Source organism: Erythrolamprus reginae, chromosome 7 (assembly GCF_031021105.1).
Source record: "Erythrolamprus reginae isolate rEryReg1 chromosome 7, rEryReg1.hap1, whole genome shotgun sequence".
Classification (NCBI taxonomy): domain Eukaryota; kingdom Metazoa; phylum Chordata; class Lepidosauria; order Squamata; family Dipsadidae; genus Erythrolamprus; species Erythrolamprus reginae.
The window spans coordinates 9,810,642-9,824,045 of record NC_091956.1 but is presented as its reverse complement, the minus strand read 5'-3'; the positions used below and the strand labels follow the sequence as shown (position 1 = coordinate 9,824,045).

The following is a 13,404-nucleotide window of genomic DNA, read 5'->3' as shown; positions in this document are numbered from 1 at the left end:
CATTTAAGTACAGTAGTATAATTCTGGGCTCAATTGCAGTCCTTAAGATCAGGGTTACATGTATCAGTTTGGAAGTCGAGAGATAAACAAAATACTTCTTGGGAATGGAAAAGCAATGACCTGCATCTGTCTAAATACACATTGCAGATATATTAGGGCATTCTGAGTTGAGCAATAGAAAATGGAATTCTTAGGAAAATTGGGCTGAGTTGCATAAAACATACCAGGAAAGACTTAATGAACTCAATCTGTATAGTCTGGAGGACAGAAGAAAAAGTGGGGACATGATCGAAACATTTAAATATGTTAAAGGGTTAAATAAGGTCCAGGAGGGAAGTGTTTTTAATAGGACAGTGAACACAAGAACAAGGGGAAACAATCTCAAGTTAGTTGGGGGGAAAGATCAAAAGCAACATGAGAAAATATTATTTTACTGAAAGAATAGTAGATCCTTGGAACAAACTTTCAGCAGACCTGGTAGATAAATCCACAGTAACTGAATTTAAACATGCCTGGGATAAACATAGATCCATCCTAAGATAAAATACAGAAAATAGTATAAGGGCAGACTAGATGGACCAGGAGGTCTTTTACTGCCGTCAGTCTTCTATGTTCCGTTGTTTGTGCCTTTAAATAGTATAAGGGCAGACTAGATGGATCATGAGGTCTTTTTCTGCCGTCAGTCTTCTATGTTTCTATGTTTTATGTTCTTTTTAGCTTTCCAATGATGAAGAAATACACAATATTGGCACCTCTTTGGCCTTTGGTTTCGGCACTCTAGGCTGTTGGGTTCAGTCCGCACTGACCCTCAAAATAAACTTGAAGAATGAAGGCAGACAAGCTGGGATCCCACGGGTGATTTTATCAGCGGCAATAACACTCTGCCTAGTCCTTTGTATCCTTTATAAGTTTTTAGTGGGTTTTGTCCCTTTTCAAAATGTAAGTATTGCTTAAAAACAAACAAACAAACACCAGATTGCATTTATTTTATTTTATTTTATTTATTTGTCAAACAATTATAGGGTGATAATTTGTACAAATTAAACATTAGATAAGTAATGATAAAAAGTAACAAAAGAAGACAATAGGACAGGGACGGTAGGCACAATGGTGCACTTATGCACGCCCCTTACAGACCTCTTAGAAAGGGGGAGAGGTCAATTGTAGACAGTCTAAGGTTAAAGGTTTCTGGATTGTTACTAAATTCAGTCCTGTGGCTTTTTTCATTTGCTTCCTTTGATGTGTGGAGAAGACCCTATTTTTAAAGCCAAAAGGCCCAGATTAGGGCTTTTTTAACTTCCCAAGTTTCAGTATTTGAAAGAACAAAAGCTTTAGTGCTTAAAAATTATCCGCATTTGAATGATTACAGTTGGTTGCACAGGCATGTTGTCATTATTATTATTATTATTATTATTATTATTATTATTATTATTAATTAGATTTGCATGCCGCCCCTCTCCGTAGACTCGGGGTGGCTTAATAAACAGTTCATACAAAGTTGCCTTTTGAAATTGACTGATGGTAATTAAAAAACCCCCACTGATGGTGTTTAACTGATACTTCAGATGTTTTTATTAATTTTATTTATTTATTACTTGGATTTGTATGCCGCCCCTCCCCGAAGACTTGGGATTGAACCCAGTACACTCACTCATGGTAGCACGTAGGGGCGGGTTCCTCTTATTTTTTCCGACCGGTGATTCTAACAGCAAGCCAGGACAGTAGTACCTCGTGATATGAACTCCTCGTCATAAGAACTTTTCGAAATAAGAACCCAGGGTTCGGAATTTTTTTGCCTCTTTTTTCACCTTACGAACCCGCCGCTGTGAATGCCAAACCCGGAAGTTTGGCAAAAGTTTGGGTTCGGCATTCGGGTTCAGGAGGCTGCCGAGAAGCGCAGCCGCCCGTCTGTCACCTTTGCAGAAGAGCCGTGGAGCTGTCGGCCAGTCGAGAGGCTCAAACGGAGGTGGGGAATCCCAATAGGGAATTCCAGGGGCGGAGCTTTGACGTCACAGAGACGTCCTTCCTGGCCAGCCAAAATGTGGACTCCAGGAAGGACGTCTTCGTGACGCCAAAGCTCCGAACTTTTGCCGAATTTCCGGGTTCGGGAGAACACCGAGAAACACAGGGCGGCGCCCAGCCGAGCGCCGTTTTTGCAATTTTTGCACACATTAATCAGTTTTACATTGTTTCCTATGGGAAACATTGTTTCGTCTTACGGACTTTTCGCCTTACGAACCTCCTCCTGGAACCAATTAAGTTTGTAAGACGAGGTATCACTGTATTGGGAAATAATGAAAATTTCAATTTAAAAACAGCTGGACGGCAACACATTGACCGCTGGGAAGTTTCTACAGCTTGAGGAAATAACCCACAAGAAATACTCTTGTTTCTTTCTTGATGAGGTCATTTTTAAGGAAGACCTGAATACAGGCTTGTGCTATTAAAAAATGTGGATCTAATGCTTTATGCCAACGGTTTTCCAAACCTATTTAGTCTGTGGAAGTTGATAGTTGGAACTGATTTATTCATCCTTTTTCGCCCTTCATCTGCCACATATGCTGTACCGTATCAAATTCTTGTAGAAGTTTTGGGTTGTGCCAAACACTACTTAAGGAACCCTACCCTAATCACAATTAGTCTGATTGACATATTGACATCGCCTGAATTGGCACCCTCCTTGTTTTTGATATCTAATCTTTGTCTCAATGAATATATAATGTTCTGCCGGGCTCTCTGGAAGGAGCCTCCCAGAAATTCAAGGGTACAAATTTCAGACACACACACATTTGAAAATTCAAAACAATGTTCTTCATCCCAAAATTCAAAATAAACTAAGCCCTCTTTTTGTATTGCAAAGAGCACTCGTCCCAAAACAACCTGGTAGTCTGTACAATTAACCTTAAGCAGTCATTAAGTACTTAGCTAGCAGCTGTGAAGAAACTTCACACCCCTTCTTCTTCCAACGAAGTGAGACACACACACACACACACGTTGCTCTGCTTTGTTTTCAAAGGCGTGAAAAATTCAACAAAGTCCAGAAACCAGCAACACAGGATTCCTAATGAACTGCGATCAGATACTCTTCCACAACGGCCAAACCAACATGCTGCTATTTATAGCAGCAGCCCTAATTACTGGAGCCCCACCCAAACAGAGGTGGCCGCTCTTATCTCCTGTAATATGTCCTTACTTGGTCTCTTCTATGCATAATTCTGCACTTGCGTGGATACAAAATGTCTTCATCCGAATCAGTGGAAGATAAGGAAGATTGACTGCCTGGGCTGTGTGCCAAGCCCTCCTCTGCCGAGTCACTCCCACCTTCTTCTTCGTCCGAGGAAACTAAACTCTGAACTGATTCTGTCGGCAATAACACAGGCCTGTGACATGTGGAAGTTTCCCCTGCATCCACCTCCACATTCCCTGGGGCAGGAGCTGGGCCAGAGTCAACCACAACATATACCGTGGGGTGGAAAAACAGCAATATATGTGCGAGCAGCAGTATATGTACGAGTCCTAGCAGCCCAGGATTAACATTTCCAGGTTTTTTTTTACCATGGGTTGATATGGTTTTGTTCCTATGACTAACCAAGTTGCAAACTGTGGGTGAATAGGCAATACGAAATAGAGCTTGCAATTCTGCCAACTATTTCTGTTGCTAAGCAAAAAGGTTAAATACAACTAAATAAGTTAAATAAGCAAGATAAAAATACAGCATCCTTCACTTAATCCTCCAGGGAAAGATTGAAGGCCAAATGAGGTCCAGGCAGAAGAAGAACATCATGGCTTCAGAATGTAAAGGGCTGGTTTGGACAAAACTCAGCAACACTTTTTCATTCGGCTGTTGACAAAAATAGGATTGCCAACATGATTGCTGACATCCAATGACCGATACAGCACAACAACAAGAAGAAGAAGCAAGAGTTGCTTTGTCCCATTTTATAACCTTGCCAGAATTGTTTGGGGTAAAAGGAGGGGTTCTTGGCATTAATAGATATATGAGAGACTTGGCCACGCCTTGCCAGTATATAAGGGACTTTCTAAGGCGTGATGGCGAACCTTTTTTCTCTCAGGCACTGAAATCGCATGCGCACACATTACCATACCTCTGCGTGCCACCTGTGGCACCTGCGCCATAGGTTCACCATCACTGTTTTAAGTGAAGGTGGGTGTGGCAGACAACATTCCTCATCATGGATGGCGGAGAATCGAGGCTGAGAGGACTTTCTGAGTTTAAATCCTTTACCTTCTGTTCTGTCAGGCTCTCTGGTAGACTCCTCCCAAAAATTCACAGGTACAAATTTCAGACACACACACACACGTTTGAAAATTCAAAACAATGTTCTTTATCATGAAAATTCACTTAAACCAAGCCCTCTTTTGGTATAGCAAAGAGCACTTGTCTCCAAACAAACTGGTAATTTGTACAAGTCCCTTATCAGTTCTGTGATACTTAGCTTGCAGCTGTGAGGCAATTCACAGTCCTTCTTCTTTCACAAAGTGAAACACACTTTACTCTGGTTTAGTTTCAAAGCGGGGAAAAATCAGCACACAAAAGGTCAAAGTCAGTAAAGCAGTCACGAAACACAACAATCAGATAATCCTCCACAATGGCCAAACCCACAGGCTGCTATTTATAGCAGCCTCACTAATGACCACAGCCCCACCCAGCCACAGGTGGCCTCATTTTCTTTGATAATAATCTTTCAGTTGTTACTGCCTATGCATCGCTCTCCGCATGCGTGGCTGTATCATTAACTCTCGTTCTGAATCCAAGGAGGAGCTAGATAATTGATCTCCTTCTGAGCTGTCTGCCACACTCTCCTCCTCCCTGTCACTCATGTCTTCTTGATCAGAGGAGCCTTCATCAGCAGATTCCACCGGGGGCAAAACAGGCCTGCATCATGTGGATGTCTCCCCCACATCCACAGTCCTTGGGGCAGGAGCTGGGCCAGAGCTAACCACAACACCTTCATCCCTGTGCGATGCTTTGCACCTTTCTTGCTGAACTGTGAGTCTGTTCAGGCGGCCACAGGCACTTGTACACAGGGGCGAGTACAAGTGCACTAGAGTGCCTTCCGTCCCCTGTCCTATTGCTCTCCTATATCTCCTATACCTTTCTTCTATTCCTATATCTCTTCTTCTATTCTTTCAATGATATGTTTTATTACTATACCTTCTTTTCTATTATTTCTTAGATATATTTTACTATGAATATCTCCTCTATAACCTTCATCATGTATTTTACTATGTGTGTGTATATATATATATGTTTCGTATATGTTTCCTTGACCGTCCTTCAGATTTCATTTTGATGAACGAGTTCAAGTTGCACATGCACGCGGCACGGATCCAGTGGGGAATGGTGATGTGCTTCCTATGTTTCTTCGGCTCCTTCGCCGTGGAATTCAGACACTACCGCTTCGAGATCATTTGCTCCGAGTACCAAGAGAATTTCCTCAGCTTCTCCGAAACCCTCTCGGAAGCCTCCGAGTATCAAACAGACCAGGTGTAACTCAACTCCCAGCTGACCAGGTGTTTGAGGTCTGATGTCGAAGGATTGAACTTTCATTTACCGTGTTTTAACTTTTGGGGGAGGGCTAATTTCTCTCTGTGATCACCCAAACTTTGTTCGGAAGAAAGAACCAGATGCCTCTTTGCATGGATATATTTTTTTGTTAAAAAAAGGTTCCCAATTGAATCGCTTTGGGTTTGAGCGCAAACACCCTGCCTCGAAATTCAGCGGAGATTCGGTCACCTAGATCAGTGATTTTCAACCTTTTTTGAGCTGCGGTACATTTTTTACATTTACAAAACCATGGGATACATTGAAGGGGGGGGGCTAAAAAAAGTTTGGACAAAAAAATTCTCTCTCTCTTCCTCCCTTTCGTTCTATTTCTCCCTCCCTATTTCTCTCCCTTCCTCTTTTTTTTTTTCTCTCTCTCCATCCCTCTTTCTTTCTCTCTTCCTTCTTTCCTCTTTTTTGCTCTCTTTATCTCTCCCTCCCTCCCTTCCTCTATGTCTTTCTCTCTCCCACCTCCCCTCCCTCTCTTTCTCTCTCTCTTGCTTTCTTTCTTTCTTTCTTTCTCTCTCTTTCTCTCTTTCTTGCTTTCTTTCTCTTGTTCTCTCTCTCTCTCTTTCTTACTTACTTTCTTTCTCTCTTTCTTTCTTTCTCTCTTGTTTTCTTTCTCTCTCTCTTGCTTGCTTTCTCTCTCTTGCGGCACACTGGTTGAAAAACACTGACCTAGATCATTGTTTCCCAACCTTGGCAACTTGGAGATATCTGGACTTCATCTCCCAGAATTCCCCAGCCAGCATTTGCTGGCTGGGGAATTCTGGGTGTTGAAGTCCAGATATCGTCAAGTTGCCAAGGTTGGGAAACACTGACCTAGATCACGGCTGTTGTTGTCCCAACTGAACTTCGGTTTTTCCTTGAAGACGTTTCGCTTCTCATCTAGGAAACTTCTTCCTTTCTGACATCAGTTCATTTCAGTCCTTCAGTCAGAACCGAAGAGGCTTCTTGGATGAGAAGCGAAACATATTCGAGGGAAGACAAAAGTCCAGTTGCCTTTTGTCCACCTTTGGAGGACATCCTGCCTCCAAACAAAATGCAAAATGTCTATTTTCCGAGTTCCAAGCAGGAAACTTCCTGCATGTTTTCTGGGCTCAAGTCAGAGCATTGCTACCACATTTCCCCCGATGTTCAAAACAACCCACATCTCGCTTAGAATAATTGTCCCCCTTTTAAGACAGGGTGTTTTGTCCTCGAAATGGCTCGGTTTGAAACGTTTGGCCCATACTACCTCTTTGCTCCTTTTTCCCCCCCTTAAGGCATTTTAATAACACGGTATGAGATATTAGCTTTATGTTAATTTCCCATAGTTCACTGGTGACTGGCTGGCAAAATTTTAATTTTTGCATTATGTTATGTTACGCAAAAAGAGGTAGCAGAGAACTATGAACAAACTGTTATCCATACGTACAATATATGCAGTTGCGCCTTGAGTGGCTATAAAAAAAAAATGGAAGAGTCTTGTTACCTGCGGTAAGCTTTAAACCAGGATTATGCAGCAACCATGGTCTGTGGACATCCCATAGGGCAGGGGTCCCCAAACTTGGCAATTTTAAGACTTGTGGACTTCAACTCCCAGAATTCTCTAGCCAGCTATACTGGCTGGAGAATTCTGGGAGTTGAAGTCCACAAGGCTTAAAATTGCCACGTTTGAAGACCTCTGCCATAGGGCATCCACCTATGGTGGAGGAAGTGTATCCAGATTTGCAAAAACCAAGTGTCAAGTTGCAATGCAAGCTGCATCGGGTGTCTATACGCATACACCATACAGAAGACAGGCTATGGTTGTGATACCACGGCTAGTTACCTTAGACCTGGGGTAGGCAAAGTTGGCTCTTCTATGACTTGTGGACTTCAACTCCCAGAATTCCTGAGCTAGTATGATTGTCTCAGGAATTCTGGGAGTTGAAGTCCACAAGTCATAGAAGAACCAACTTTGCTTACCTGTCTTAGACTATTATGTATAAGCTGTACTATAACCTGTACATTGGGCTGTGGAATCTGCAGTTGCCATCTCTATTTTTGTGGAGCAGAGATGGTATTCATTCAGTTTGGGTGAACCGGTAGTAGCGGTTTGCTTGCCCCGGTGCTATGCCGTCTTATTTAGGCACATTTTGAAGTCACGCACTGCGAGGAAAGCACGCTCACATTTGCAAAAAGTAAGCAAATACCATCTCTGTTGCCGAGGTTTGTGGACCAGTTTCCCGTGTTGTTGAGTTTATGGGGTCAGTTTGCTGATGTGCAATATCATTTTTCCCTCACATTTCCTGCATTCCAGACTCTGAAAAGGAACTGCCAATTTTTACTGCAGCCTGGTCCATTAGATGGAGTTTGACCATCACAAAAATCAGGGCTTGGATTATCAAGTCTACCTATTCTGGTGCTTTTACCACCCTTTATACTGAAAACAGGTTTAACTTCTCACTGACTTAGGGAATAAGAACACAAAGAAACAGGAATGTTTTTTAATATGGCTTCTCTCTGGGGGGCCCAGTGAATGGATAGTGGGCATTTATGCAATCTTAGGTGGTCAGATACACAAGACAGGATTGTTGCTGAGCCTTTAGTATTTGCAAAGAGGCAGGAATCTCAAGGACCTGTCCTGCAAAAATACTCTTTATTAGGCAATCTTTTCTTTTTCTTATACATATGGCCTGTATATTTAACACATCTTTTTTTCAGAGATTGGAAGATGTTTCTATGCTGGAATTTTTAATACTAGATCTGCCAATGTGAAGCTGTGGGATAGAGTTGTTACTTAATACTTTAAGTATTTCTTATGGCACATTTTTCAATATGGTTGAGCAAAGACTTCAGAACGATCAACCAGTGGAACAACCTACCAGCGGACGTCGTGAACTCCAATACTCTGGACATTTTAAAGAGGAAATTGGACTGTTATTTTGTTGGATGCTATCGGGTTGGATGCTATAGGGTTCCTGCTTATTTATTTATAAATAAATAAATAAAAGGAGGGAAGCATAACGTGGCTTGAAGTGGCAATAAATAAATAAAATAAAATCAGATGTTGGAACATTAACCAAGTAGCAACGACGAGGATCTTGTAAAGGGATAATTGAAAAGTTGCTAATTTGCCATATGGAATAATGAAATAACTAGATATAGACTTTGGGGATGAAATTATTTGCCACACAATCCTATCTACTTTCACATCAGAGTAAGCCTAATTAAACATAAATTTGGGAGGAGCGGGGTGGGTTGGAACATAAATTAGATTAAGTCCAAAACATTAAATTTCAAGAATTGCACCATAATCTCGACGGAGATAGTGAATCCTTGAAATAGGACTCAAGAAAATATTTAACGGAGAGAACAGTGAATTGGACGAAAAGCTTAAATTTAATGATAGAAATAGGAGACCTGTCAAAGTGGATACTGGTTTTCAACGTAGGACATAAAACACGCACAGAATTGTAAAATACACAAGTGTTTCTATATTAGAGGGGTTTACGAGAGAGGGTGTAAGTCAGGTGTAGATAGCTACTGTAAATGCTGTTCAGATGTTTTGGAATCCATTTCCCATCAGCTCCCGACAGAATGGCTAAGGGCAAGAGATTATATTATAAACATCTGGTGGGTAACAGGTTGCTTACCCCAGCTGTAGACGAATCCAAACCAGCTGTGATTCTCCAGTTAACGAAAAGGTTGAGAATGTTAAGAAATCCACCAACAAGCAGCTAAATGGGTTCCTGTTAAAATGTTGTTTTACTGTAAATAATTCATTGTGAATTTTTAAAAATGTTTATGTTGTATCATTTATATTTTGCATTTTTTTTTCCATGAAAGGGAGGGGGAAAAATTGTTTTGTGAACATTTCCTCTCTCTCCATTGAATATGCAACCTGACTTATTTTCCCCCCACAATAGTGTAAATATCTTTTAAGTATTTCTTACGGCACATTTTTCAATATGGTTGAGCAAAGACTTCATAATTGTATACTGACACATGACCACTAAATAAATTTCTTTTATGGAAAGCCTGGGTATTATTTTGTCCTTGTACGAGGGTCGCCCAGAAAGTAATGCACCATATTTTCCCCCCCTCAACCTACAGTAATAGTACGAATGCAAAATTTTAGATATACATTATTTGAATTGTCAGGAGTGCATGTGTAAAATTTGTGTTTCTTCAGACAGAGAGCGTAGCTGCAGCTGTGTTTCGAAATGGCGTCTGTAAATGATGTACATTACAAGCAGCATGTCATCATTTAATTTCTCACTGCAGGGAAAGAATTCAATTCAATTCAATTCAATTTATTAGATTTGTATGCCGCCCCTCTCCGAAGACTCGGGGCAGCTCACAACAATAATAAAAACAATATTCCAGCGAAAACGAATCTAATATTAAAAAGTACATAAAACCCTATCATATTTTAAAAAGCAAACAACATATACATATCCAAACATAAATATAAAAAAGCCTGGGGGAAAGGTGTCTCAACTCCCCCATGTCTGGCGGTATAGATGGGTCTTGAGTAATTTACGAAAGACAAGGAGGGTGAGGGCAGTTCTAATCCCCGGGGGGAGTTGATTCCAGAGGGCTGGGGCTGCCACAGAGAAGGCTCTTCCCCTGGGGCACGCCAAACGACATTGTTTGGTCGACGGGACCCGGAAAAGGCCAACTCTGTGAGACCTTATCGGTCGCTGGGATTCGTGCGGTAGCAGGCGGTTCCGGAGGTACTTTGGTCCAATGCCATGCAGGGTTTTAAAGCTCATAACCAACACTTTTAATTGTGACCAGAAACTGATCGGCAGCCAATGCAGGCCACGGAGTGTTGCAGAAACGTGGGCAAATCTAGGGAGCCCCACAATACATGATCTGAAGTTTCCGAACACTTTTCAGAGGAAACTGTTGGGAACATTCACAAATGTTTGTGTACAGTTTATGGAGAATCTGCAGTCAACAGAAGTACGATTAGTCGCTGGGCACCGAGGGGGAGGCCATAAGAAGACGGTTCGGCAGAGCTCCAAAACTTCGTGACCAGAACAAGGAGTGGTACCCACAGGGCATACACACCCTTTGTGTCTCGCTGGAGAAAGTCCATAGAACAGGACGGAGATTACGTGGAAAAATAGGGAGAGTAGAAGAAACATCATTCTTTCTTGTGTGTAAGTTTCGTTGTGTTCAATAAATAATTGTTGAAGAAAAAAAATGTGGTGCATTACTTTCTGGGCGACCCTCATACCTACACACCATAATTATATTCCTACCTGCGTTATAAAGCTGAGCCCAAATGCCAAACAATGAAAAATATTCAGGAGCCCACTAAGCACGCCCTTGTTCAAATGAAACATCTGTTTGTGCAGGGAAGACAATCCAGAAGTGGTTCAGCCAAAACCAGATGTAAAGGGAATTATATGACATTTACACTTTTCTCCATGGGGAATGTACAGGGACCCATGGTCGGATGAGTGCAATTTTATTCATTTATTTTCGTATTTACAATATCAGGCAGTAGGGAAAGCCAGTAGGATGCTTGGCTGCATAGCTGGAGGTATAACAAGGAGGAAGAGGGAGATTGTGATCCTGCTATATAGAGCGCTGGTGAGACCACATCTGGAATACTGTGTTCAGTTCTGGAGACCTCACCTACAAAAAGATATTGACAAAATCAATATCCAATAAATAATAATAAAAAATTGAACGGGTCCAAAGACTGGCTACAAGAATGGTGGAAGGTCTTAAGCATAAAACCTATCAGGCAAGACTTCATGAACTCAATCTGTATAGTCTGGAGGACAGAAGGAAAAGGGGGGACATGATCGAAACATTTAAATATGTTCAAGGGTTAAATAAGGTCCAGGAGGGAAGTGTTTTTAATAGGAAAGTGAACACAAGAACAAGGGGACACAATCTGAAGTTAGTTGGGAGAAAGATCAAAAGCAACATGAGAAAATATTACTTTACTGAAAGAGTAGTAGATCCTTGGAACAAACTTCCAGCAGACGTGGTAGATAAATCCACAGTAACTGAATTTAAACATGCCTGGGATAAACATATATCCATCCTAAGATAAAATACAGAAAATAGTATAAGGGCAGACTAGATGGACCATGAGGTCTTTTTCTGCCGTCAGACTTCTATGTTTCTATGTTGGAAATTCATTGGAAAGTGGCATCTATTTCTTGTTTCTGCCAAAAAAAAACCCCCGACAATGGACAATGGTTCGTTTTAACATTTACAGCATTCACTTAAGGACTGTTGCAGCTGCAAAAATGTAAAATCAAGTTGGGTCCCATGATGGCTCACTTAACAATTTAGCATGAGTTAGGGCTTACAATTATCATTGTAAGGTGGGGACCATCTGTATTTGCACCCTTTTCTTCCTAAGCTCTGTAGTAGGGAAGGAGAAGAACAGAGCAAGGAGTAAGTAATACAGGTAGTCCTTGACTTATGACCACAATGAAGCCCGGAATCTAAGCTGCTAAGCAAGAAATTTGTTAAATGAGTTTTGTTCCCATTTTATGACTTGCCACATTTGTGAATCACTGCAATTGTTAAATTAGTAATACGGTTGTGAATCTGGTTTTCCCCATTGACTTTGGGGTTGTCCAAGATGGTCACATGACTGCGGGACATCGCAACCGTCATAAAAATGAAACAGTGGTCAAGCATCCGAATGTAAATGTTTTAGTTTTAGATAAAGTTCAACTTTTTTTTATCCCTTTGTATCTATTTATACAGTGATACCTCGTCTTACGAACTTAATTGGTTCCGGGAGGAGGTTCGTAAGGCGGAAAGTTCGTAAGACGAAACAATGTTTCCCATAGGAAACAATGTAAAATGGATTAATGGGTCTACCTTTGAAAAGTGTTCGGAAACTTCAGATAGTGCAGAATGCAGGTGCGAGAGCAATCATGGGGTTTCCCAAATATGCCCATGTTACACCAACACTCTGCAGTCTGCATTTGTTGCCGATCAGTTTCCGGTCACAATTCAAAGTGTTGGTTATGACCTATAAAGCCCTTCATGGCACCGGGCCAGATTATCTCAGGGACCGCCTTCTGCTGCACGAATCCCAGCGACGAGTTAGGTCCCACAGAGTGGGTCTTCTCTGGGTCCCGTCAACTAAACAATGCCGCTTGGCGGGACCCAGGGGAAGAGCCTTCTCTGTGGCGGCCCCGGCTCTCTGGAACCAACTCCCCCCCAGAGATTAGAATTGCCCCCACTCTCCTTGCCTTTCGTAAGCTACTTAAAACCCACCTCTGTCGCCAGGCATGGGGGAATTGAGATCCTCTTTCCCCCTAGGCCTTTACAATTTTATGCATGGTATGTCTGTATGTATGTTTGGTTTTTTATATTAATGGGTTTTTAATCATTTTTAGTATTGGATTATTACTGTACACTGTTTTATTATTGCTGTTAGCCGCCCCGAGTCTCTGGAGAGGGACGGGATACAAATCCAATAAAACTAAACTAATTAATGCGTGCAAGGGGGAAAAAATCGCAAACACGGCGCGCTGTTGGGCGCCGCCGCGTGGCTGTCACCTTTTGAGACAGCCGGGTGCTTCTCTGCATTCTCCTGAACGCCGAACCCGGAAGTTCGGCAAAGGTTCGGGAGGCCACTGAGAAATGCCGCTGCCCGGCTGTCACCTTTTGAAACAGCCGGGGGGCTTCTCAGCATTCTCCCAAATGCCGAACCCGGAAGTTCGGCAAAAGTTCGGGTTCGGCGCTCGGGTTCAGGAGACCACCGAGAAGCACCGCCACCCGGCTGTCACTTTTGCAAAGAGCTGCGGAGCTGTCAGCCGGTCGGGAGGCTCAAACGGAGGTGGGGAATCCCAATAGGGAATTCCATGGGCGAAGCTTTGATG

At 42.1% G+C, this 13,404-nt stretch overlaps 1 protein-coding gene across 2 annotated transcripts in view; it reads left to right on the top strand.

Moving 5' to 3' along the window:
* The window catches only part of TMEM150C (transmembrane protein 150C), a 49,522-nt gene extending 42,082 nt beyond the window's left edge, over nt 1–7,440 (top strand). For both annotated transcript variants that reach the window (XM_070756972.1, XM_070756970.1), the window contains 2 exons: nt 718–895; nt 5,304–7,440. In XM_070756972.1, the coding sequence (XP_070613073.1) occupies nt 718–895; nt 5,304–5,515 (390 nt within the window). In that variant the 3' untranslated portion in view covers nt 5,516–7,440. The remainder of the gene's footprint in view (nt 1–717; nt 896–5,303) is intronic.
* Nucleotides 7,441–13,404: the final 5,964 nt, after the last annotated feature.